The sequence below is a fragment of the Phragmites australis genome, chromosome 19 (assembly GCF_958298935.1).
Source record: "Phragmites australis chromosome 19, lpPhrAust1.1, whole genome shotgun sequence".
NCBI classification, from domain to species: domain Eukaryota; kingdom Viridiplantae; phylum Streptophyta; class Magnoliopsida; order Poales; family Poaceae; genus Phragmites; species Phragmites australis.
In genome coordinates, this window is record NC_084939.1 from 22,995,318 (window position 1) to 23,015,526 (window position 20,209).

Sequence of the window (20,209 nt, forward strand, 5' to 3'; positions counted from 1 at the left end):
CGTCCCATGAGCAGTCCCAACGACGGTGACATCCCCTCCCCTTCAGCTAGGCTGAAAAAAAAATTGAGATAAAAAACCGAACCCAGAATACTCGAGACTGAGACCGAAATACCCGATGACCAAAATTTTGGGTAGTATTTCAGGTATAGAGCTCAGATGACCAAATTTTTTTTATGTTGCTTCGATCTGGTTCCTTGGGTACTCGAAGTACCCAAAAGACCGAAATACCAGTTGCACTATTGGCCTACTGTGCCCCACATGCCTACATGGCCACACCCACCATCCCCACCACCAGTCCTGCAGGCTGCAGTCTACCACCAGACTCCACCCTAGCACCTCGCACCTACTCGGCCGGTGGTCGCACCTGCACAACATCACGCTACCACGCCCGCACTGGAACCCTAAGCATCGCCTGCCCATCTCAACACCTTCGCCTGACGGCGCGCTCTCGTCCGCCCGACAAGTCCACACCCACCACCGTCCACCAGTCATGCAGTCCACCACCAGACTCCAACCCAGCACCTCGCACTTGCTCGACCGACGGCCGCACCCGCACAGCCGCACGCCGCCACGCCCGCACGGGAACCCTAAGCGCCGCCTGCCCACCTCCGCCTGGCGACGCGCTCCCGTTCGCCCGACGATGTGCTCCCGCCCGCCCGATCCAACAACGACAGCTTCCCTCGAATCTTGCAATGTATGCCTTATTTTCATCACCTCTTCTAAAGTTCTAGCAGTATAGCAAAACATTGTATTTCCTCCCCATGTTTTTTGTCAATTTTGTAAGTAAGTTAGAGAAGGCTAGACTGAGCCTTTTCTTTTCTTTTCCTTGAGTTTTGCACAATTGTAAAATTGATGTTTTTGCTCATTTTATTTTGTAGATGTCCTATAAACCTGGTGTTGGTATTAGAGTGGGACATGGTGAGACTGAGGATGGTGCAGAAAAGAACAATGAGAATAAGGTGGTTCAAATTATTGAAGGAGAAGAGAAGGAGGGTGAAGGTGGCAATGAGAAAAATGCAAGGAAACCGATGGCTTCCCGATCAGAAATGTGGGAACATTTCATCAAGATAAAGGATGACAATGGTGTAGTGAAGAAGGAAAAGTGCAAGTATTGCCAGCGCCAAATAGCTGCTGATACAACCATCAATGGTACATCCTCAATGCGCATGCACTTTAATACTTGCAAGCGTAACCCCCATAAGTTCAACAAGGATCCGAAGCAAGGTACTTTGAAAGCAACTCATGGACAAGGTGTTAGCACATGGAAGTTTGATCCTGAGGCACTTAGGCAGGCTTTTGCTGAAATGGTCGTAGAAGATGAACTACCTTTTGTATTTGGTGAGAAGGCAGGATTTAAAAAGTTTATGTCTGTAGCTTGCCTATGTTTCAATTCACCATCTAGAAGGACATGCACCAAGGACATTGTTAGCTCTTATTTTCAAGAAAAAGCAAAGCTGAAGCAATTTTTCAAAGAGAATTGTGAAAGAGTTTGCCTAACCACTGATTGTTGGACTTCTCAACAACAAGATGGCTACATGACAGTGATGGCATATTTTATTGACAATGATTGGCAGCTTCACAAGAAGATCATTAGTTTCTTCTAGGTAAAGGGCCATAAGGGAGATGACATTGGGAAGAACTTGCATAGATGCTTAGTGGAATGGGGGTTGGATAAGGTTATGACAGTCACAGTTGATAATACTAGCTGTAATGATACTGGTTTAACTTACCTAAAGAAGCAATGGAATAATGCAAAGACTATCATACTTGGAGGCAAGTTTCTTCATATGAGATGTGCTGCACACATTGTCAATCTGATTGTTCAAGCTGGCCTTAAAGAAGTGGACACTTCGGTGAAGCGTGTTTGTGGTGCTATTAGATACATCAAGAATGGAGCATTTCTGTTGGTCAAATTCAAGGAGTTTGCTGAGGAAGAGAAGGTGGACAGCAAGGCATTCTTGAACCTAGACATATGCACTAGGTGGAACTCAACATATCTTATGTTGAAAGCTGCCATCACTTATGAGAAGGTGTTTGCAAGGTATTTGGATGAAGATCCGTACAATGAAATTGATTTGGATGAAGAGAACAAAGGCTTTGGGCATCCAGATGAAAGTGATTGGGAGAATGCAAAGAAGATGGCAGAATTCCTTGATCATTTTCATGATCTCACCCTCTGTGTTTCTTGTACTCTGCATATCACAATTCATAACTTCTTTTTTGAGATTGGTGAAGTCCATATCTTGATTAACAATTGGATGAGTAGTGCTGATTTTTTGCAAGCAAAAATGGGCAAGAGGATGAAAGATAAATATGATAAATATTGGGGAAATTGGCATGAAAGGGATGTGAATGAGAAGGAGAAGGGGAAGGGAAAGGAGAAGGAGAATATGAACTTGCTGATTTTTGTTGGTGCAACTCTTGATCCAAGATATAAGCTATCCAAGTACACTAAGTTAGGTATTGAGGAGATGTTCGGTGAGGAAATTGGAAAAAAAAAAGTGTGGGCTGTTGTTAAATCATGTGTTCGTGAGTTGTTTGATGAATACAAGAACCTATATGCTCCACCAGATGCAACAACACAAGTCAGTGACTCCCAACGAACAAAGGAAGCCCAAGGAGGTATGATGAAGTCCCTAATTGCAAAAAGGTTGAGGCTGACTAGTGGTGGAAGTGGCAATACCAAATCTGAACTTGACAAGTACCTTGCTGAAGATACTGAAGACCATGACAGAAAAATTGACATTCTAACATGGTGGAAGGCAAATTCATCAAGGTTGCCAATTTTGGCACGCTTGGCCCGTGATGTGCTAGCAATTCCTATATCGACGGTCGCTTCAGAATCAACATTTAGCACAAGTGGCCGAATCCTTGATGACTTCAGGACTTCACTTATTCTATTCATGCTGCAAGCACTTGTTTGTACACAAGACTGGCTGCGACGGACCACTCCCATTAATATCCAGGAGAACATGGAGCAATTAGCCGAACTAGAAAAAGGTAAACAATTTGGGGTTCCATGTCCTTTATGACTTTATTTCCCACTTGAAGAAATTGTTTAAGTTTATATTTTTTTTCCTTGCAATGGTTCCATTTTAGAGTTGATTGAAGAATATGGTGACAAGGGGAAAGGTAAGCGCAAGGTTGATGGTTCCACTTCCACGTCACAATCAGAGTCACAAGCAAGCAAGTCGAACAAGCTTACACCCTCGATTTCTTGAACTTGAAGTGCGATATGTGACTGTCATTTGTGTTATTGTGTTCTTATGATATGTGACTTTGTGAGACTAAAATTTCATGCACTTATGGTGTCATTTTGTTCTTTAATCTTGTCTGGTGTATTTGTGTGTTAAAATATGTTAAAATGTTGCTGAAATAATGTGTTTTAAGTGCTGAAATCATGTGTTTTAAGTGCTGGAATGTTGCTGAAATGCTGATATCTGCTTAGGCATGTATATGAGAAGTCATCACTTCACTTCATTGCCCCACTTGCCCTAATTTCCTTGGATAGCTTGGACGATGCCGGGCATCACTTTTTGTTGTCAATAGATATGTTTTATTCTTGCTCACACTTCAAATGTTTACCTAGTTAAACTCGCAACATTTCTTGAAACAATGTTTTGAGGTGCCTGTTCTATCCATGAAACAATGTTTTGCCATATTGCCTATCTCAGTATCTACCGTGATTTCCATATTATGGCAGCATCTTTGCATTGTAGTAGTGCTTGAGCTCTGTGAAAATTGGGACATATTTTGTTTAAACACTGACTTAAACAAATTGTGTTTGCAGTTTCATGCTACTCTCTATTCCCATTGCTGCTTGAACCAAGAGTACCTGATAAAGATTCTACTATTGCTGACCTACGCTAACCTCATGTGGGTAAGTTTTTTGTCCCATTTTGCTGTAAACTCTGCTCAGGAAGGAAAGAAAGTAAATCAATCAGGCAGCTCAGTGAAGAAAAATGGCTTCATTGGATGGATTGGTTTGAGCTATCGTTTGGGAATCGCAGTTATAGAATTGTGGTCTCAAGTATTTCACCACCGTGTATTCGGCGATAGACTTCCGTTCTTGCCTCTCATTATGGTGTCATTCTACTATGGCATTGGAATGATATACTCAAGGATCTGGCAAATCTCATGGATAGTCAGACACATTTGATACGATCTCTGGTGATCAATACAAGTACTCTCTCTTGACTTTTATGGGTTAAGACTAATTTAAATGACGTGCCACCTTGACTGTTGCATCAAACATCATTTTCATTTTTTAATTTCTCATTGTTTGAGTGAGAAATTTTGGAGTGAAACAACGTTGCTTGTTTCAGCCCTGTTTGCTGATTGCCTAATGCTTGGATCTGTTGCTATGCCGATCGGATATTTTGGGTATTTCGGGTACCCGAACCGAAATTTCGGGTACCCAAATTTTCGGTGACTGAATTTTTGAACCATATTTCGGGTACTAGTTTCAGAAGACCAAAATTCAAAAAACCCAAAATACCTGGACCAAATTTTCAGGTATACTAGGATGCCTAGGCCTACCTTCAGCAGAGGCTTATCCCCAAGCCGGCACATCAGAGAACCGATGCTTCAGGGCCGCAACATCCTCCCAGGTAGCAAGAGACTCTAGCAGTCCCGTACATCACACCAACGCTTGCGCAGACACTAAGGCTCCCTTCTTGTATAGGCAATGCTCCATGATCTCCTCTGGTACCTGACGGTTCTCTAATCCTTCTGGTGACTCTAGAAGCGGTCCAGCACACTTCTTCACCAGGTGCAGAGCCTTCTTCAGCTGAGACACATGGATCACCAGATGAATCTGGCTCTCGTCAGGTAGCTGCAACTTGTATGCCACCTTTCCCATGTGCTGGATCACCTGAAAAGGACCAAAGTATCGAAAGGCCAGTTTATGATCAGATCAACAGGCAACCAAGCTTTGAATGTAGGGCTGAATCTTTAGATACGTCAAATCTCCAATCTGGAACTCGCATTCTGAATGCCGCTGATCCGCTTGACACTTCATTCTCTATTGAGCCAGGGTGAGGTGTTGTCGCACAAGATCATTCATCAATTCCCTCTCTTGCATCCACTTGGCTAAATCTGGAACCAGGCAAACCTCCGAACTCATGATTAGGGCTAGAAATAAAGCTCGAGGCTCGTGAGCTAGCTCGAGCTCGAGTTGGCTCGGTGGCAAAATGAGCCGAGCCCAAGCCTCCTTCCTAGCTTGTTGGCCAACCGAGCCGAGCCTGAGCTAGTTAACGAGTGGCTCGATGGATCAGTAATTGGCCTAGCCCAACACATATCCACACCGAGTTAGGAGTCATCGGCCCAGCCCAGCTCACGTTTAGGTTTTCCTGAGTTGACTCTTGACCAAGTCTCCATTCTTTCACAGTTCACCACCCCCTGCCCGTGGCCCCTGACCCGTGTCCCCGTGAGTCTGTGACCCATGTTGACCGTCGCCTAGAGCCAGAGCCCTAGACACAGTGACTCCCCATCAGCTGTCATCCTCGACCCTAAGTCCCCTCCCCGTCAATTCGTCAGTCGCCACCTCTCCATCCTACTAGCCGCTGCATGGAGCCGGAGCGACAACCAAGTCATCACCCATTGGCCGCCGCATGGAGCCAGAGCGACAGCCAAGTCATCACTCATTGGCCGCCGCCTCTCTGTTAGATGCTTATTGCCATGTTGGTGCAAGCGTATTGAATTGAATATAAACTGGTACTCTGGAACTTTTGTTCTGTTTTCCTTTGTTTAATGCGGAATTGTGTTCCTTGTTCTGTTGTCATGTTCGAATTCGATGCATATGAAATTATGAGTTCTGTTGTACTTGTTGATGGTCATTAGGTCATGTACATCTGAAGTCTTGATTCTCTGAACATCTGAAATTCAGATTCTGAATGTTGTGCACCTCAATTTTTTCCCTTCATATGAGTTTTGAACATGCACGATTTGTTATTTTGTTCTTGCGTGGCTGTTATTTTGTGATGTTCTAAAGCTGAAGTGCTGAACTACTAAATCATAGTATTGCGCTATGTGTACTAATGAAGAGTTAGTACTGATCATAGTTCTATGAAGTATGATTCTATCATGTGTGTAAGTGTGTACTCTGTATTGGTATGGTAATGGTAGTATGGTACTAATAGTTCTATTTATCTATTATTCCTGTGTGGTGGTACATTTTTCATCCATGATTAATGATCATAGTTATATTTTGTGTCTTTAGATTATGACTATTGTATTACTTTGTTAAGTGCTTCTAGTTCTAGTTGGATTATATGAAAATTACTTTGCTAGTTTGTTGAATTGCTGAAAGCCTGAAAGTTTGAACTCTGAAAGACTAAAACCTTGGCTGAATTGCTAAAAGCCTGAAAGTTTGAAACTAAAACCTTGGCTGTTGACTCGCGAGCCTAGCCGAGCTGACTCACGAGCCCAAGCCGAGCCAAGCTGAGCCTATTTTTTAGCTCGGTAACCTACCCGAGTCGAGCCTGGCTCAGCTCACCCTGAGGCGAGCTCATTCAAGCCAAGCCTAGCTCGGCTCCCTCGTTTCCACCCCTACTCATGACGCCAAATTGTTGAGGCTGCTGCCCATACAACACCTCAAAGGGTGTTCTTCCTAGCATTGAATTGTAAGTGGTGTTGTACTAGAAATTGGCAAGAGCTAATTAGGAACTCCACTGCCGCGGATAGGCATGCACAAAGCAACGCAGGTACTTCTCCAAGCACTGGTTCATGTGCTCCGTCTACCCATTGGTCTTGGGGTGGTACACCGATCTCATCTGCAGTTCCGTGCACGCCAGGTGAAATAGCTCCTTCCAAAGCGCGCTCGTAAAGATTCGGTTGCGATCAGACACCAGTGCCTGCGGAAGCCAGTGTAGCTTGTACACCTAATCCAGATAGATCTTGGCCACTTGCAAGGCCGTAAACGGATGCGCCAAGGGAAGGAAGTGTGCGTATTTGGAAATTTTGTCCACAACCACAAGTATCCAATTGAACTGATTGGATAGCAGCAAACCTTCGATGAAGTCAAGCGTGACAACCTGCCATGAGCGCTCTAGCACCGGCAGTGGTTAAAGCATCCCTAGATATTTGGCTAGGTTCGACTTGGCCTATTTGCGGATATGGCACGAACTGACAAACTGCTTCACCGACTCCTTCATTCCCGGCCAGGCGAATGATTGATTTGCCCTCTGGTAAGTGGCTTCAATGCCTGAATGTCCTCCCACTGCCTCAGAGTGGACCGCCCTGTCACATCCCAAATTTCATAAGCACGGCATTAAGTATTCATGAGCATCATTAGCATCAAAATTGAAGATTTGAGCAAGTAATTGATACCATTGCAATTAAGCAGGAACTGTTAACTTTAATAATAAGTGATGTATTGTGAAGGAGCTCACAAATTTGCTGTTCAATATAGGGTTGGAAATTATTTTATAAATTAGTCCATGGCATATGAAGAATATTAGTGAATTTTTTCAGATCTTAGGGATTTAAATTGTAGCCTTAAAAATTGAATCAAGTTAGAAAAGCTTGCAATTTTGAAGAATTTTTAGGTCAAATCAATTAAAATAGGTTGCATATGAATTATAGTTTCCCCACAAAAAATATTCCTAGAATTTTTGAACTTGGAAATATCTTCTTTTGGATCAAAGAAGAAGAAAGGAGATATTTGATTCATATTGGTCACTATTCACATAGGCCCACTTGTCATCCCCTCCCTCTCTTTGCTCAGTGTCGGCCGCCGTCGTTGTTGACAAACATGGCCTGCCATCGAGCCACGTCGTTGGTGCAGCCTTTTTTGACCCTAAACGAGTCCATCACCTTATCTCTCCCTCTCTCAGCCTTCCTCTCCCTCCCTCCCTCACTTCTCTCTCGATCTTCCTCTCTCTCTCTCTCTCTCTCTCTCTCTCTCTCTCTCTCTCTCTCTCCCCATCACTTCTCCTCTCTCTGGCCAATTTTTGCTATTGTTACTGAATGGCGACTACTGAACAATTATTGAATGATAACTATTGAACAACTACTGTGTTGGGCGGGCAGGCGCAGGGGTGCATGGCGTGCAGGGCACTAGGGGAGCACGTGGGCGCGAGGCATTGGGCTGAGCTCGGGGGTTAGGCTGGCTGTGTGTGGGCTGGGGTGTTATTCTACACCCCGGGTATACAATAGAATATGTGTATGTATGTATATATATAGCAAATTTCAACACTTAGTTATTATATATATACACACACACACGGTAGTGTTATTCTACACCTAACACCTAACCCACCCAATCGGACCCCTCCAACCCACTCGCACCACACTCGCCCATTTGCCTTAGCCTGCCCATGCATAGCAGAGCGCACCTCATGTCCCACGTGGCACGCCAACCGCCCCTCGTGCGTGCGCCCTCGCCAGCGCTACTGAACAAACTACTAAACATTACTGAGCACTACTGATATTACTGGACTACTGAACACTATTGAGCACCCAGTAAGCCCAGTAGTTTAGTGTTCAGTAGTTCTGAGTCATAGTACTGATACTACTAAACAAACTACTGACACTAACACAAACTACTGAATAATTTTACCGTGACTTAGATCCACTGAATATTAAACTACTAATACTACTGAATAATTATTAGTAGCTATCCAACTACTGACATAACTACTGAACAACAAAACTACTAATAAATACTGAAAAATTACTAGATGACAACGGCTGGATACTACTAAATAATTAATGGATAACAGCTACTGGACAACTACTGAGTGCGTGGCACATGACGAGCTACACGTGGCGAGCGCAATGCGGGCACGTGCGTGGGAGCGTGATGCGAGTGGCTCATGCAGAGGGCGGCTGAGGTGTGCGACCACGTGGCTTCGCATGGCTGGGCGGGCGTGTGCGTATGGTTGGGCACGGTTGGCGCACGATCACATGGTGCGGCGCGGCTCGGCGAGTGGGCATGTGCGTGCGGCTGGGCTGAGCCGGGGTGTAGAACACCCCAGATGTAAAATAGCGTACTATATATATATATATATATATATATATATATATAATTCTATATTTTCTTTGGAGGGGATTCAAAACTGTTGAAGTTCCTTGCTTAGGACATGCCATGTCATGGGAAACCAATATGATCCACCCAGATCTGGCACGCGCTGCAGCGATGAAGAAGCCACACACATTCTTACTCCACTTCGACAAGGGCTCACTATCACCCTCATCTAAACGAGGACGGGATCGCCATGGGTTACGATCGCTAAGAGCTTTGCCTAGCAAGTCATAATAGAGGTGAGAGCTCGGCCATGGTGATGCGAGGAGGAAGGAGCCACAGAGGAGTAGGCCGTTGGAGGTATGGGTGGTCGCCAGAGTCATGGTGTCGATGACAAAGGAGCCCCTGCTGAAGTTGTGGCGGAAAAGCATCACCCAACGGGGTACGAGGATTCAGCAGTGATAGGTGAACCGAGGGTTCCCTCAGGTGGGTTAGGGTTTCCATGTGGTAGCGCTGGTGTAGCTTTGATCGGTATCCATTGATGGCACGAAATGGATTTTTCGTTTGGAAAAAAGGCATACATAATATTTGTGCAAACACTCTACAAACTATGACATGGTGAATCATGGCTCAATCCTCAACTTTCACTAAATAAATCTAATTGGTGAGATACTTGTTTGTAAGGTGTGTGTTTTTTTTTTTTTTTGCAATTGACGATGCTAAATTTGGAACGTGTTGTATATACTTCTATATTCCTGTAAAACGCATGAATTATAGCATAAATTGATTAAACGGTTATCATACAAAAATTCTTTCTGTTCTTTATTCTAAAAATACATTTAATCTCACATTAATTATTATTAATACCAAACGTCTAATATTTAAATTATATATATTACTATTTTAAATTGATTTTATGTGTGTGAAACATATATATATATACAGTTATTAGTAAAAAAAAAAAGGCAAAGGAAAAAAGTTGCATTGTCCTGGATGACTACCTCCGGTTCTCCCGCTGACCCGGAGGAGAACCACTACACCCGGAGCGACTATCAGCCTAGGATGCAGTGTTCCCGGAACTTGCCCGCCGCCGGTGCATGCAGCGTTCCCGCAACTTGGCCGGCGCGGCTGCCGGCGCGGTGAGGTTCGTAAGCACAGGGATGTGATCATGGACGTGCCTCGCACAGGATGTGATGTAGGGAAGCTGTTCAAGGTTGACACCAGGAGCAAGACACTGCCGTCCGTCGTCCCCTGCACCGGCGATATAGAAATTACCACGTTAATCGATGGGGAAAAAAAAAAAACCATGCTATCGATGAAGTGGCCCAGTGGAGGTTTATTTATTGCTTTACTGGTTTGAAACGTAGTAGGTTTGCTTTGATCCGATCAAGGAGATGCCAATGTCAATGATACATGGTATAAAACTTAAAAAGAATTTTTTTGATTGGGCTCTATAATACTATTGTATCCATAGGGTCTCTTTGATAGAATTTTAACTTAAAAAACTCTTGGGAACTAGATATCTTTAGTTCTAAAAATTCGTAAATCTGGAGCTGCAGGTGCTACGATGTTTGGACGAGCCATATTATTTTTATTTTAAATTAAAAATATATATTTAAACTACTTTATTTTAATATACAAACTCTAAATCCGAGATAAACAGGTGTTGAAATCTTGACAAACAGGACCATAGTTGGCATGGCAGCGATACCATTTTACACTTAGATTACTACTGAACCCCGGTAGAAAATCCATGTCGGTTAAAAGAAATCCGGATAAGAATTTTTTACTACCTAATTACCAGTAGACATTGGCCAAAAACTGACTTAATTGCAAAATTTGTTGGTAGCTTAAGCTTGTATGCAGACGAGATCGGGAAACAGTTGAAGTTGCACTTGCACGACCTGTTTTGTTATGGTCTGTATACATGCCTTGTGCTTTGTTCCGTCGTTGCAATATTTGTAAATGCAACAAATGTACTGAACTGGAACGGAGGCTCTCTATTGAACAGAAACACAATAGTATTTATATTTTAATTGCAAAGATAATACTTGATGCATTACAAAATGTTGTTACTCCTGAACGCTTGGAACTACATCACAAAGACAACACTCATTGGTGTGACAATGGAAGTTGTCGGGGGAATGGTACTGTAGGAGCTCCCGTGCATTGACTTTGGTTATAATGGTTAAATTCTAAAAACTAAAACAGAGAGACTAAAGTTAATGTAGAGGTAATTCTCTTTATGCTTATAAAAGTTAGACTCGAGAAGACATAGTAAAATCTAAAGAGCAAACTTTAGAGGCGAAACTTGAAAGCAAAAGGGGTGCGATGAAGTTAAAAGATCAAGAGTGCAGCGAAACCATGAGGTCGAGGAGGTGCAACGAAGGCTGAAGGACGAAGGGTCCAGCGAAGCCCTAAAAGCCGAAGTAAGGTGATGCGAGGACCTTCGGTGATAAAACGAAGCCTAATCTAAAAAGAAACCCGCAAGTTAGCTAGAACCCAATAATTAAATTGCTGAAGGGATCCCTTAGGACATGTGTCGAGATTTGGTGGCTTAGTACAATATATGTAGAACCCTAGTCTAATTACAGACATATTGTCAAAAACAAATATTCGACAACACAAATAACACAAGTAGTTACAACACTGCTTACTGTGTTGTGATGACAATCACAACAGAATATATAAGAAAATCAAAATTATAGCATACCCTAATGGAGATCTTTACAATCAAAAGGAACCATAGTTAAGAGAACCCCCAGATCTGATTTATAGAGGAAACGATCTGATTTAATGATATTTATAGATGGAAAGAAGGAAAGTATATTTAACAGATTTTTGATTGATTCAGTAAAGGGTATGCATAGAAATCGAATAGTTCTGAGGTTTTCTTGGGATTGTTCTGAACTATAGATCTAGGATATCAGCGTGCATGATATCTTTTCTCACGCCAAATCTTCTAGTCAAAACAAGGAATTAGGAAAATAATATATCTATTGTGGTTCCCTCGACGAAATCTTGGATGGTGGTGTGAAATATGTGATCTGAAGTTGTTGAGAGTGATGAAACCTATGTTGTTACTGAGGTTTACTCTACTCGAACATAACGAACACATATTTATCTTAATCTGTGGTTCAAAAAATTGTTACTCCACATTGTATTGTTTTGTTTGCAAATTTCTACAACATTTAGGAGAAGCGCTACATTTTTTTAGAGGTTTAGAAGTTTCTACTATAAAAAATACAACTTAGTTTCTATTTCTTCTACTCTCTTCCCATTTAATAAAAACTTCTAAATTTAAATAATTTATCTATTTTTACCATCTACTACTGTTCTTCAAACTCCCTACCTTATTACTGGCTATAGATATAGGATATATTTTATTAACAAAAATAAATAAATAAATTAGTAGAAAAATTATCATATAATCTCCTCCTTTTTCGAATCCTATTTGAAATCAAACTACGACACTGTTTTCGACGTATTCGTTCAGTGACGCTTCAACATCTTCGTACATTAAGTTTGTGTTTGATATCATCATATCTAATATTTATGTTTTTATTGTTGCAACGAATGAGCACTTAGCCGGTAGTTATTCCCCATCACCATTTGGTTCCAATCAATATTGTTTACGGCCAACCCATTTTCTTAGAGCATGTATAATAAGGTAAAGTCAGCTGTCTAGAAAAGAAGCCACCTAGTATTTTATCTAACATGGAGAAAAGAGACATAAGGCAGAGAAAGACGACGTCGTCTATTAATTTAATAGACGGTCTAAAACATCAGACAACCATTTTTATAGACAATATTTCACTTATTGTATGGATACCACATATTATTTATGGCATCAATTTTTCATATATCATTTAACAATGGAGTATTATTTAAATTACTTACAGTCAGTCACTCTCACACAATGTATATATAATATTAAATCGTATTAAAGACGGTAACCGTGTGTGCCGTTAGTTGGGTCCTTTCGGAGGCCCATTTGACTAGGATAAGGAACCCTCCCCCACTCGTGGGCTACTGGTCGCTGCCCCCAACAAATCTCACGCACTCGTCTTCCTCCTCCCCAGATCCGATTTCCCCCTCCCTCCAGAGGCCAGATCCACCGACCTCTCCGGCGCGGCGGATCCGGCGGGCATGGCGGGCATGGAGAAGCCGTGCACCCTCCTGGTGCACTTCGACAAGGGTTCGCCGTCGATGGCGAACGAGATCAAGGCGGAGCTCGAGTCCGGCGACGGCCCCGCCAAGGCCGACGCCATGCGCCGCGCCATCTCGCTCCTCCTCAACGGCGAGACCCTCCCGCACCTCTTCATCACCGTCGTCCGCTACGTGCAGTCCTGCGACGACCACGCCGTCCAGAAGCTGCTGCTCCTCTACCTCGAGACCGTCGACAAGCGCGACGCTGCCACGGGAAAGGTGCTGCCGGAGATGATCCTTATCTGCCAGAACCTCCGCAACAACCTCCAGCACCCCAACGAGTACATCCGCGGCGCCACGCTGCGGTTCCTCTGCCGCCTCTCGGAGCCCGAGTTGCTGGAGCCGCTGGTGCCGTCCATCCTCGCGAACCTCGAGCACCGCCACCATTTCGTCCGCCGCCACGCGCTCTCGGCGATCTCCGCGATCTACCGGCTCCCGCACGGGGACCAGCTCATCCCCGACGCGCCGGAGTTCGTCGAGCGCGCGCTCGCCGCTGAGCAGGACGCCGCCGCGCGGAGGAACGCGTTCCTCATGCTCTGCGCGTGCGCGCAGGAGCGCGCGGTCGCGTACCTGCTCACCAACGCCGAGCGCGTCACAGAGTGGCCCGACCTGCTCCAGATGGCCGCCGTCGACCTCATCCGCAAGGTCTGCCGCTCGAAGGGCGGCGCAGACAAGGGCAGGTACATCAAGATCATCATCTCCCTCCTCTCCGCGCCCAGCAGCGCCGTCGTGTACGAATGCGCCGGCGCACTCGTGTCCCTGTCCTCCGCGCCCACCGCCGTGCGCGCTGCCGCCAACACCTACTGCCAGCTGCTCTCGTCGCAGAGCGACAACAACGTGAAGCTCATCATCCTGGACCGCCTGCACGAGCTGCGCGCCTCGCACAGGGAGGTGATGGTGGATGTGGTCATGGACGTGTTGCGTGCGCTCGCCAGCCCCAATGTGGATGTCAGGAGGAAGGTGCTGGATTTGGTGCTGGATCTGCTCACTCCACGAAATGTCGAGGAGGTGGTGCTCTACCTCAAGAAGGAGGTGGTTAAGACGCAGGCTGCGGAGGCTGAGAAGGGTGGTGACTACCGCCAGATGCTGGTGCAGGCCATTCATGCCTGCACCGTGAAGTACCCGGAGGTTGCCGGGTCAGTGGTGCACCTCCTCATGGACTTCCTTGGCGACACTAATGTTGCTGCAGCGGTTGATGTGGTTCTATTTGTGCGTGAGATCATAGAGACCAATCCCAAGCTCCGTGTGTCCATGATCCAGAGGCTGATTGATACATTCTATCAGATCCGAGCATCTCGTGTCTGCGTATGCGCTCTCTGGATCCTTGGAGAGTACTCCCTCTCGCTGTCTGAGGTTGAGAGCGCCATTTCCACCATCAAGCAATGCCTTGGGGATCTACCGTTCTACACTGTCTCTGAGGAAGGGGAGTCAACTGATTCCTTCAAGCCAGCTCAGCCGGCGGTGAACTCTGTCACCGTGTCTTCGAGGAGGCCTGTTGTTCTTGCAGATGGCACTTACGCTACACAGAGTGCTGCCACTGAGGCTGCCAGTTCAGCTCCAACTGCTGCTCCTGGGTCATTGGCTTCCACCCAAAATCTCAGATTCCTCATTTTGTCTGGTGATTTCTTCTTGGCTGCTGTTGTTGCCTGTACCCTGACCAAGCTTGTGTTGAGGTTGGAGGAGGTTCAGCCATCAAAGGTTGAAGCAAACAAGGCTTGTACCGAAGCCTTGTTGATCATGGTGTCCATTCTGCAGTTGGGCCAGTCCTCTTACCTTCCCCACCCTATTGACAATGACTCATATGATAGGATTGTTCTCTGTGTGAGGTTGCTTTGCAATACTGGCGATGATGTGAGGAAGGTGTGGTTGCAGTCATGCCGCCAAAGCTTTGCCAAGATGCTTGCTGAGAAGCAATTTAGGGAGACTGAGGAGATGAAGACCAAGGCACAAATAGCTCATGCTCAGCCAGATGATCTTATTGATTTCTACCACCTGAAGAGCAGGAGGGTGAGAGCTCTTTCTTTCTTTTTTTTCCTTGCTTTTGCTTTTGGTTTTGCTCTATGGAACTCCATATGCCGTTCTCTGTCTAATGTGGGTACTGATAACTAGTTCACAAGCATTTAGTTTCTAAAAAAGCACAGCAAGTTAGACTGAAAGAAGTGCCTGACTTCATGCGTTGATACTGCCAATTTTGTGCAATTGAAGTCATTGTGTATTTGCTCCAAAATAAATATGATTTAGTCTTGGATTAATGGTTAATGTAATAATTTCTACAGCACACTCATTATATTGTTTTTGGAATTGGAAAAGTCATATGTATCTCATTCTGCGATCACTTGTATTTCTTAACCCATATTGTTATATGAATTTGAAATCAACAAAGATTAAGATTTTTCTCCCTTACCATTAGGTCTTAAACTGACTGTTTTTTGTATTTACATAAGTAGTTGAAGTAATGGATTTAGAACTTCTTCTGATTCACAAATTGACTTATGTCGAAAGAATGTTTCTATTCTGTTAAGGTAGTAACAAATGTGCCTACTTTTAATTTGCTGTCGAAACAGAAATGAATCAATATGTTTGCTACTTGCAATGGTCTGTACTCTGTAAAAATTTGACCTTAATTCATGTTTAATATGATTGTACATGGACTAAAGAGTAATTATTGGTACTGGATTGTCTTTAAGTAATAGCAATGCTATAATCATCTTCATTTTGAAAAACATAGTAATTTGCTGTTTTTTGTTTCTTGCTTCTATTTTTCAAAGTTGCATTGCTCATAGGAAATGAGCCAACTTTAGTCATAATCATCATCTTTTTTGAAAGCATGTCGGTTTTTTGTTTTCTATTTCATTCTTCCATTGTAAAAAGTTGGTACTTTTCTTGCAGGGGATGAGCCAACTTGAGTTGGAAGATGCGGTTCAAGACGATTTGAAGGCTGCGACTGGTCAATTTACGAAGGATGCAGACGATAGCAACAAACTGAACCGCATTCTGCAATTGACAGGGTTCAGTGATCCTGTGTATGCTGAAGCATTTGTAACTGTTCATCATTATGATATTGTACTTGATGTCACAGTCATAAACCGAACAAAAGAAACACTCCAGAACTTGTGCTTGGAGTTGGCAACAATGGGTGACCTCAAACTTGTTGACCGCCCTCAGAACTACACATTGGCTCCTGAATCAAGCAAGCAAATTCGTGCCAACATTAAGGTTTCATCAACAGAGACTGGAGTCATATTTGGTAACATAGTTTATGAAACTTCAAATGTAATGGAGCGATCAGTGGTGGTCCTAAATGATATTCACATTGATATCATGGATTACATCTCACCTGGTGCATGTGCTGATGTTGCTTTCCGGAACATGTGGGCGGAATTTGAGTGGGAAAATAAGGTAAGTTGCCTCTTTTTTTCTTTCTTTTTTTGCTTGTTTTGCAAGATGCTCTCTTGCTATTCATGTTACAGACAATATTGCTAGCATTTTTCCGTCATCTGGTTGCAATCCTAGCTGAAATTGTGCCACACCCGTAAGTTGCCATAAGCGAGAAAAAGTCCTCTGCTTATGATTAATTTGTATGATTTTTCTTCAAAGTTAATACAATAATATACTACTACATTCATAATGCCAATCATTTACATGGTTGCAACTTTGGGGGTGTTTGAATGATGGGGATTGCTCCAGGAATTTTTGGGCCAAGGGATTGTCCATATTCTCCCTATCTGAACAGGTCCTTAAGGGTTAAGCTGGATCGGTTTTAGAGGTAGCTTTGTTCTGTTCACTTTTGTTGTATTGGTACTTGCAGGTAGTCATGCTCATAGTGCATATCTGACTTGTTTTGTCTTATTAATTATTATTATGACCATTATTTCTTTGTTCATCAGGTGGCGGTGAATACTGTGATTCAGGATGAAAAGGAATTTTTGAATCATATTATCATGTCAACAAACATGAAGTGTCTAACACCACCGTAAGTTCCAAAGAATACTGACCTTACACATTGATCTGCAAACTAGAATTATGCGTGCTTTTGTATATTAGTTTTATATTCATCTGTAGCGCCATTAGTCATTCAGACTTATACATAAGCATATTATTTCTTTCAATAGTACGAGTCGAAATTCATGACCTTGTTACTGTTTTTGTATGCCAGGTAGAGTAGACTAATGGCTATTTGTTCACATTGCCGATATTTAGGCCGTATAGCTTCTAGTTTGTTCCCTAGGTTGCAAGACTAGTCAGATGGGTGGTTGAATTATGATTAGAAATGTTATGTCCTTTCCTTTTGTTACAACTATGAACTATGCATATATCACACAAACTAGAAGAAAAGTACCATAGTTGTTTGTTTGACCAAGGCAACCTTGCATTTTTTTTTACTTAAAAGAACTGTTTTAATGGTAGTGAATTGGTTGGAAAACTGGGAAATTGTTTCACTGAATATTGCTATTTTTTTACTGTGTGCTGGGACGTGGGAGTTTTTAAATTCTGAGGCTAGAACAAGCGAAAAGCTTATTCCTTAAATTCCACTGCTCTTCTGTTTGCTAATGAACTGACCATTTTCTACTTGTGTATATGTTAACTTGACATCAGATCTGCGCTTGATGGAGAATGTGGGTTCCTTGCTGCAAACCTCTACGCCAAGAGTGTGTTTGGCGAGGACGCGTTGGTGAACATCAGTGTTGAGAAGCAGGCCGATGGCAAGTTGAGCGGCTACATCAGAATAAGGAGCAAGACCCAAGGGATCGCGCTCAGCCTAGGAGACAAGATTACCCTAAAACAAAAGGGTGGCAGCAGCTAGCTGAGCCGTGACCACCGTGCCACAAGTATATCATCCCAGTTACCATAAACGCCTGATTTGAACTCAAATTTTGCCACCTTCTCTCCAATTTTCATGGATCGTCAATTGTTACCGATGTGCTGTAGTCAATTGTTATGACAGTGTTGAGATTTCCATCCTGCATGAGCAGGATTGTGTAGCTTCGTGGTGTTCTAGCGTACAAAACCAAAATATGTGCTCTCGATGTCTTGTGGTGTTTTTCATTCTTTGCCATACTTATACTCCTTGGTACTGACTTTATGAATCATGGTACTCATCTTGATGTCTTCCAAGTTCGAACTTCAAACGGCATGGCTCAATTAATAAATAATTATAGATTCTTTACTTTGGTGCAAGCACTGCACCACATACAGTGAGAACTGAGAAGGTACGCACTTACTGCTAACAGCAGAAACGATGCCTTCAAATTTGTTACGCATAAAATAACTATGGTCATATTTTAACTCGATTACTTTACTATTCAAACATGTAGCGATCAAACAAGAAACACAGTGCAAGAAAATTCATTTTGCGAATTATTCATTCGAAGCATATACTTCTGAACTGCTCCTTCAGTTTCCTCTAAGATGTGCATCCCTGATCCCATGCAGCTTGGCAGACACCCTGCATGCTGATGCGCTCGCTGGGCCGGTGACGCCTTGGTGCAGCAGCGTCCAATGCTCAGCACAGACTGCAGGGTCTGTGCTCCACTATCCTTGATGGCCATTGGAGTCTACTTGCAGAGGTCTGGCTCTTGGAGCAGCAGTGTTACTTAGATACCCGTATCTATTTTTTTTTTTGAATTGGATATTCCGAATTTGAGTTAGATTTTGATACTTGTATCGGATTTTGAGTTGTATTTCGTGTGTCCAATTTTTCTTTTTCGAATCGGACACCTGAATCAGAATCAGATTCCGATATCCGTATCCGTGTTCATGTAATACTAGGAGCATCTATAGGTCAACAATCTGCAACACATTATCAGGGAAGTTTATCTCTGTGAACTTTGCGATGCTCATCCCGTCCTTGAACATGCCATCCTTTGGCCTGTTTCTGATGAATATATCAAGGAGAACAACTCCAAAGCTGTAGACGTCCGAGGCAGTTTGAGACTTGACCACCCCTGCGCTTTCTGTAGATCGCATGTAGGACAGTTTAGTTCAAACAAATATAGAAATTATGGTATGAACCATTGCCAAGTTACCTAGCTAGAAAACTCAATGCCAAAATGGACAATCCACATATCCAATGGTTCCCTTTATTACAATCGAAGAAGTTGAAATAGAGTCAGAAGATGACGTTGTGGAATTACGTTTGAACCTTGTAAGCCCAAAGTCTCCAACATGAGCTACCATATCATTTTTCTCGAATATACAGGAGAACTGTGTATCTTTGTATTAAGAAGAGAAAGAGTTTAATACAACAACAGATGATCGGTTAGGAGGTTCCAGATTTCTTATAGGACAATTATAGACTGAAAATCAACCGAAAAGCACAAGTAGCAACATGAACAATTAGAGCATAGAACCAAAGTGGTGCGTGTGTGTGTAAAACTTGTGTTACGGGGAAAACTCTAGAGTAGTGTTGACGAGGGTGAGTAAGGTACCCCACAAAGATGGGAACTACCTTAGAGCAAGGTTCGTCTTTGTGGTATTCTTGCTGGGAGACTCTTGCCTCGGTTGCATAAGAACCGGTTCGCTGTGACATCTTACCTAGTATCCACTTGTACAACCATATGGTCTAAATGGGCAGAACTTGACTTAACCCCTCCAACTTAGTTCGGTACCCACCCGGAGGTCGGTAGTGGAAATGGAGAACATGAGAAGACTTGGGTGGTACGTAGCCCAAGGTCCGGCTGGTGATATTGTTAAGGCTATGTCAAAACCTTGGGATTGCTAAGTGATCCTTCCCATGGATCTTCTAAGGCCCCTGGTATCTTAGTGCCCTATAGGTGAATATTGTGACTACGTTGTGAGGTCGTTGCGTCTCATTATGGCAGCTCCACCAGTTGCTAAGGTGGGAGTCTGCGCATATCTTATGGGTAAAGTATACAACTTCTGCAGAGTGTTAAACCTATTCGGATAGCCGTGTCCTCGGTCAAGGACATGCTATAGTTTGATCACAATGATTACCTCCTTGGTGTGTGAGTGGGCAGTATGCCCGTGTTTTCGAAAAGAAGGGTTTTGGTTTTGTGCCCTAAGCCTCCTAGACTG

At 43.4% G+C, this 20,209-nt stretch overlaps 1 protein-coding gene across 1 annotated transcript; it reads left to right on the plus strand.

Moving 5' to 3' along the window:
* The first annotated feature begins 12,959 nt into the window (after window positions 1–12,959).
* Window positions 12,960–18,277, plus strand: LOC133900070 (coatomer subunit beta-1). Its single transcript, XM_062341164.1, has 4 exons — window positions 12,960–15,181; window positions 16,064–16,573; window positions 17,062–17,147; window positions 17,771–18,277. Exons 1-4 carry the CDS (start codon window positions 13,115–13,117, stop codon window positions 17,976–17,978), a joined length of 2,871 nt encoding a protein of 956 aa, XP_062197148.1. The 5' UTR covers window positions 12,960–13,114; the 3' UTR covers window positions 17,979–18,277.
* The last annotated feature ends 1,932 nt before the right edge of the window (window positions 18,278–20,209 follow it).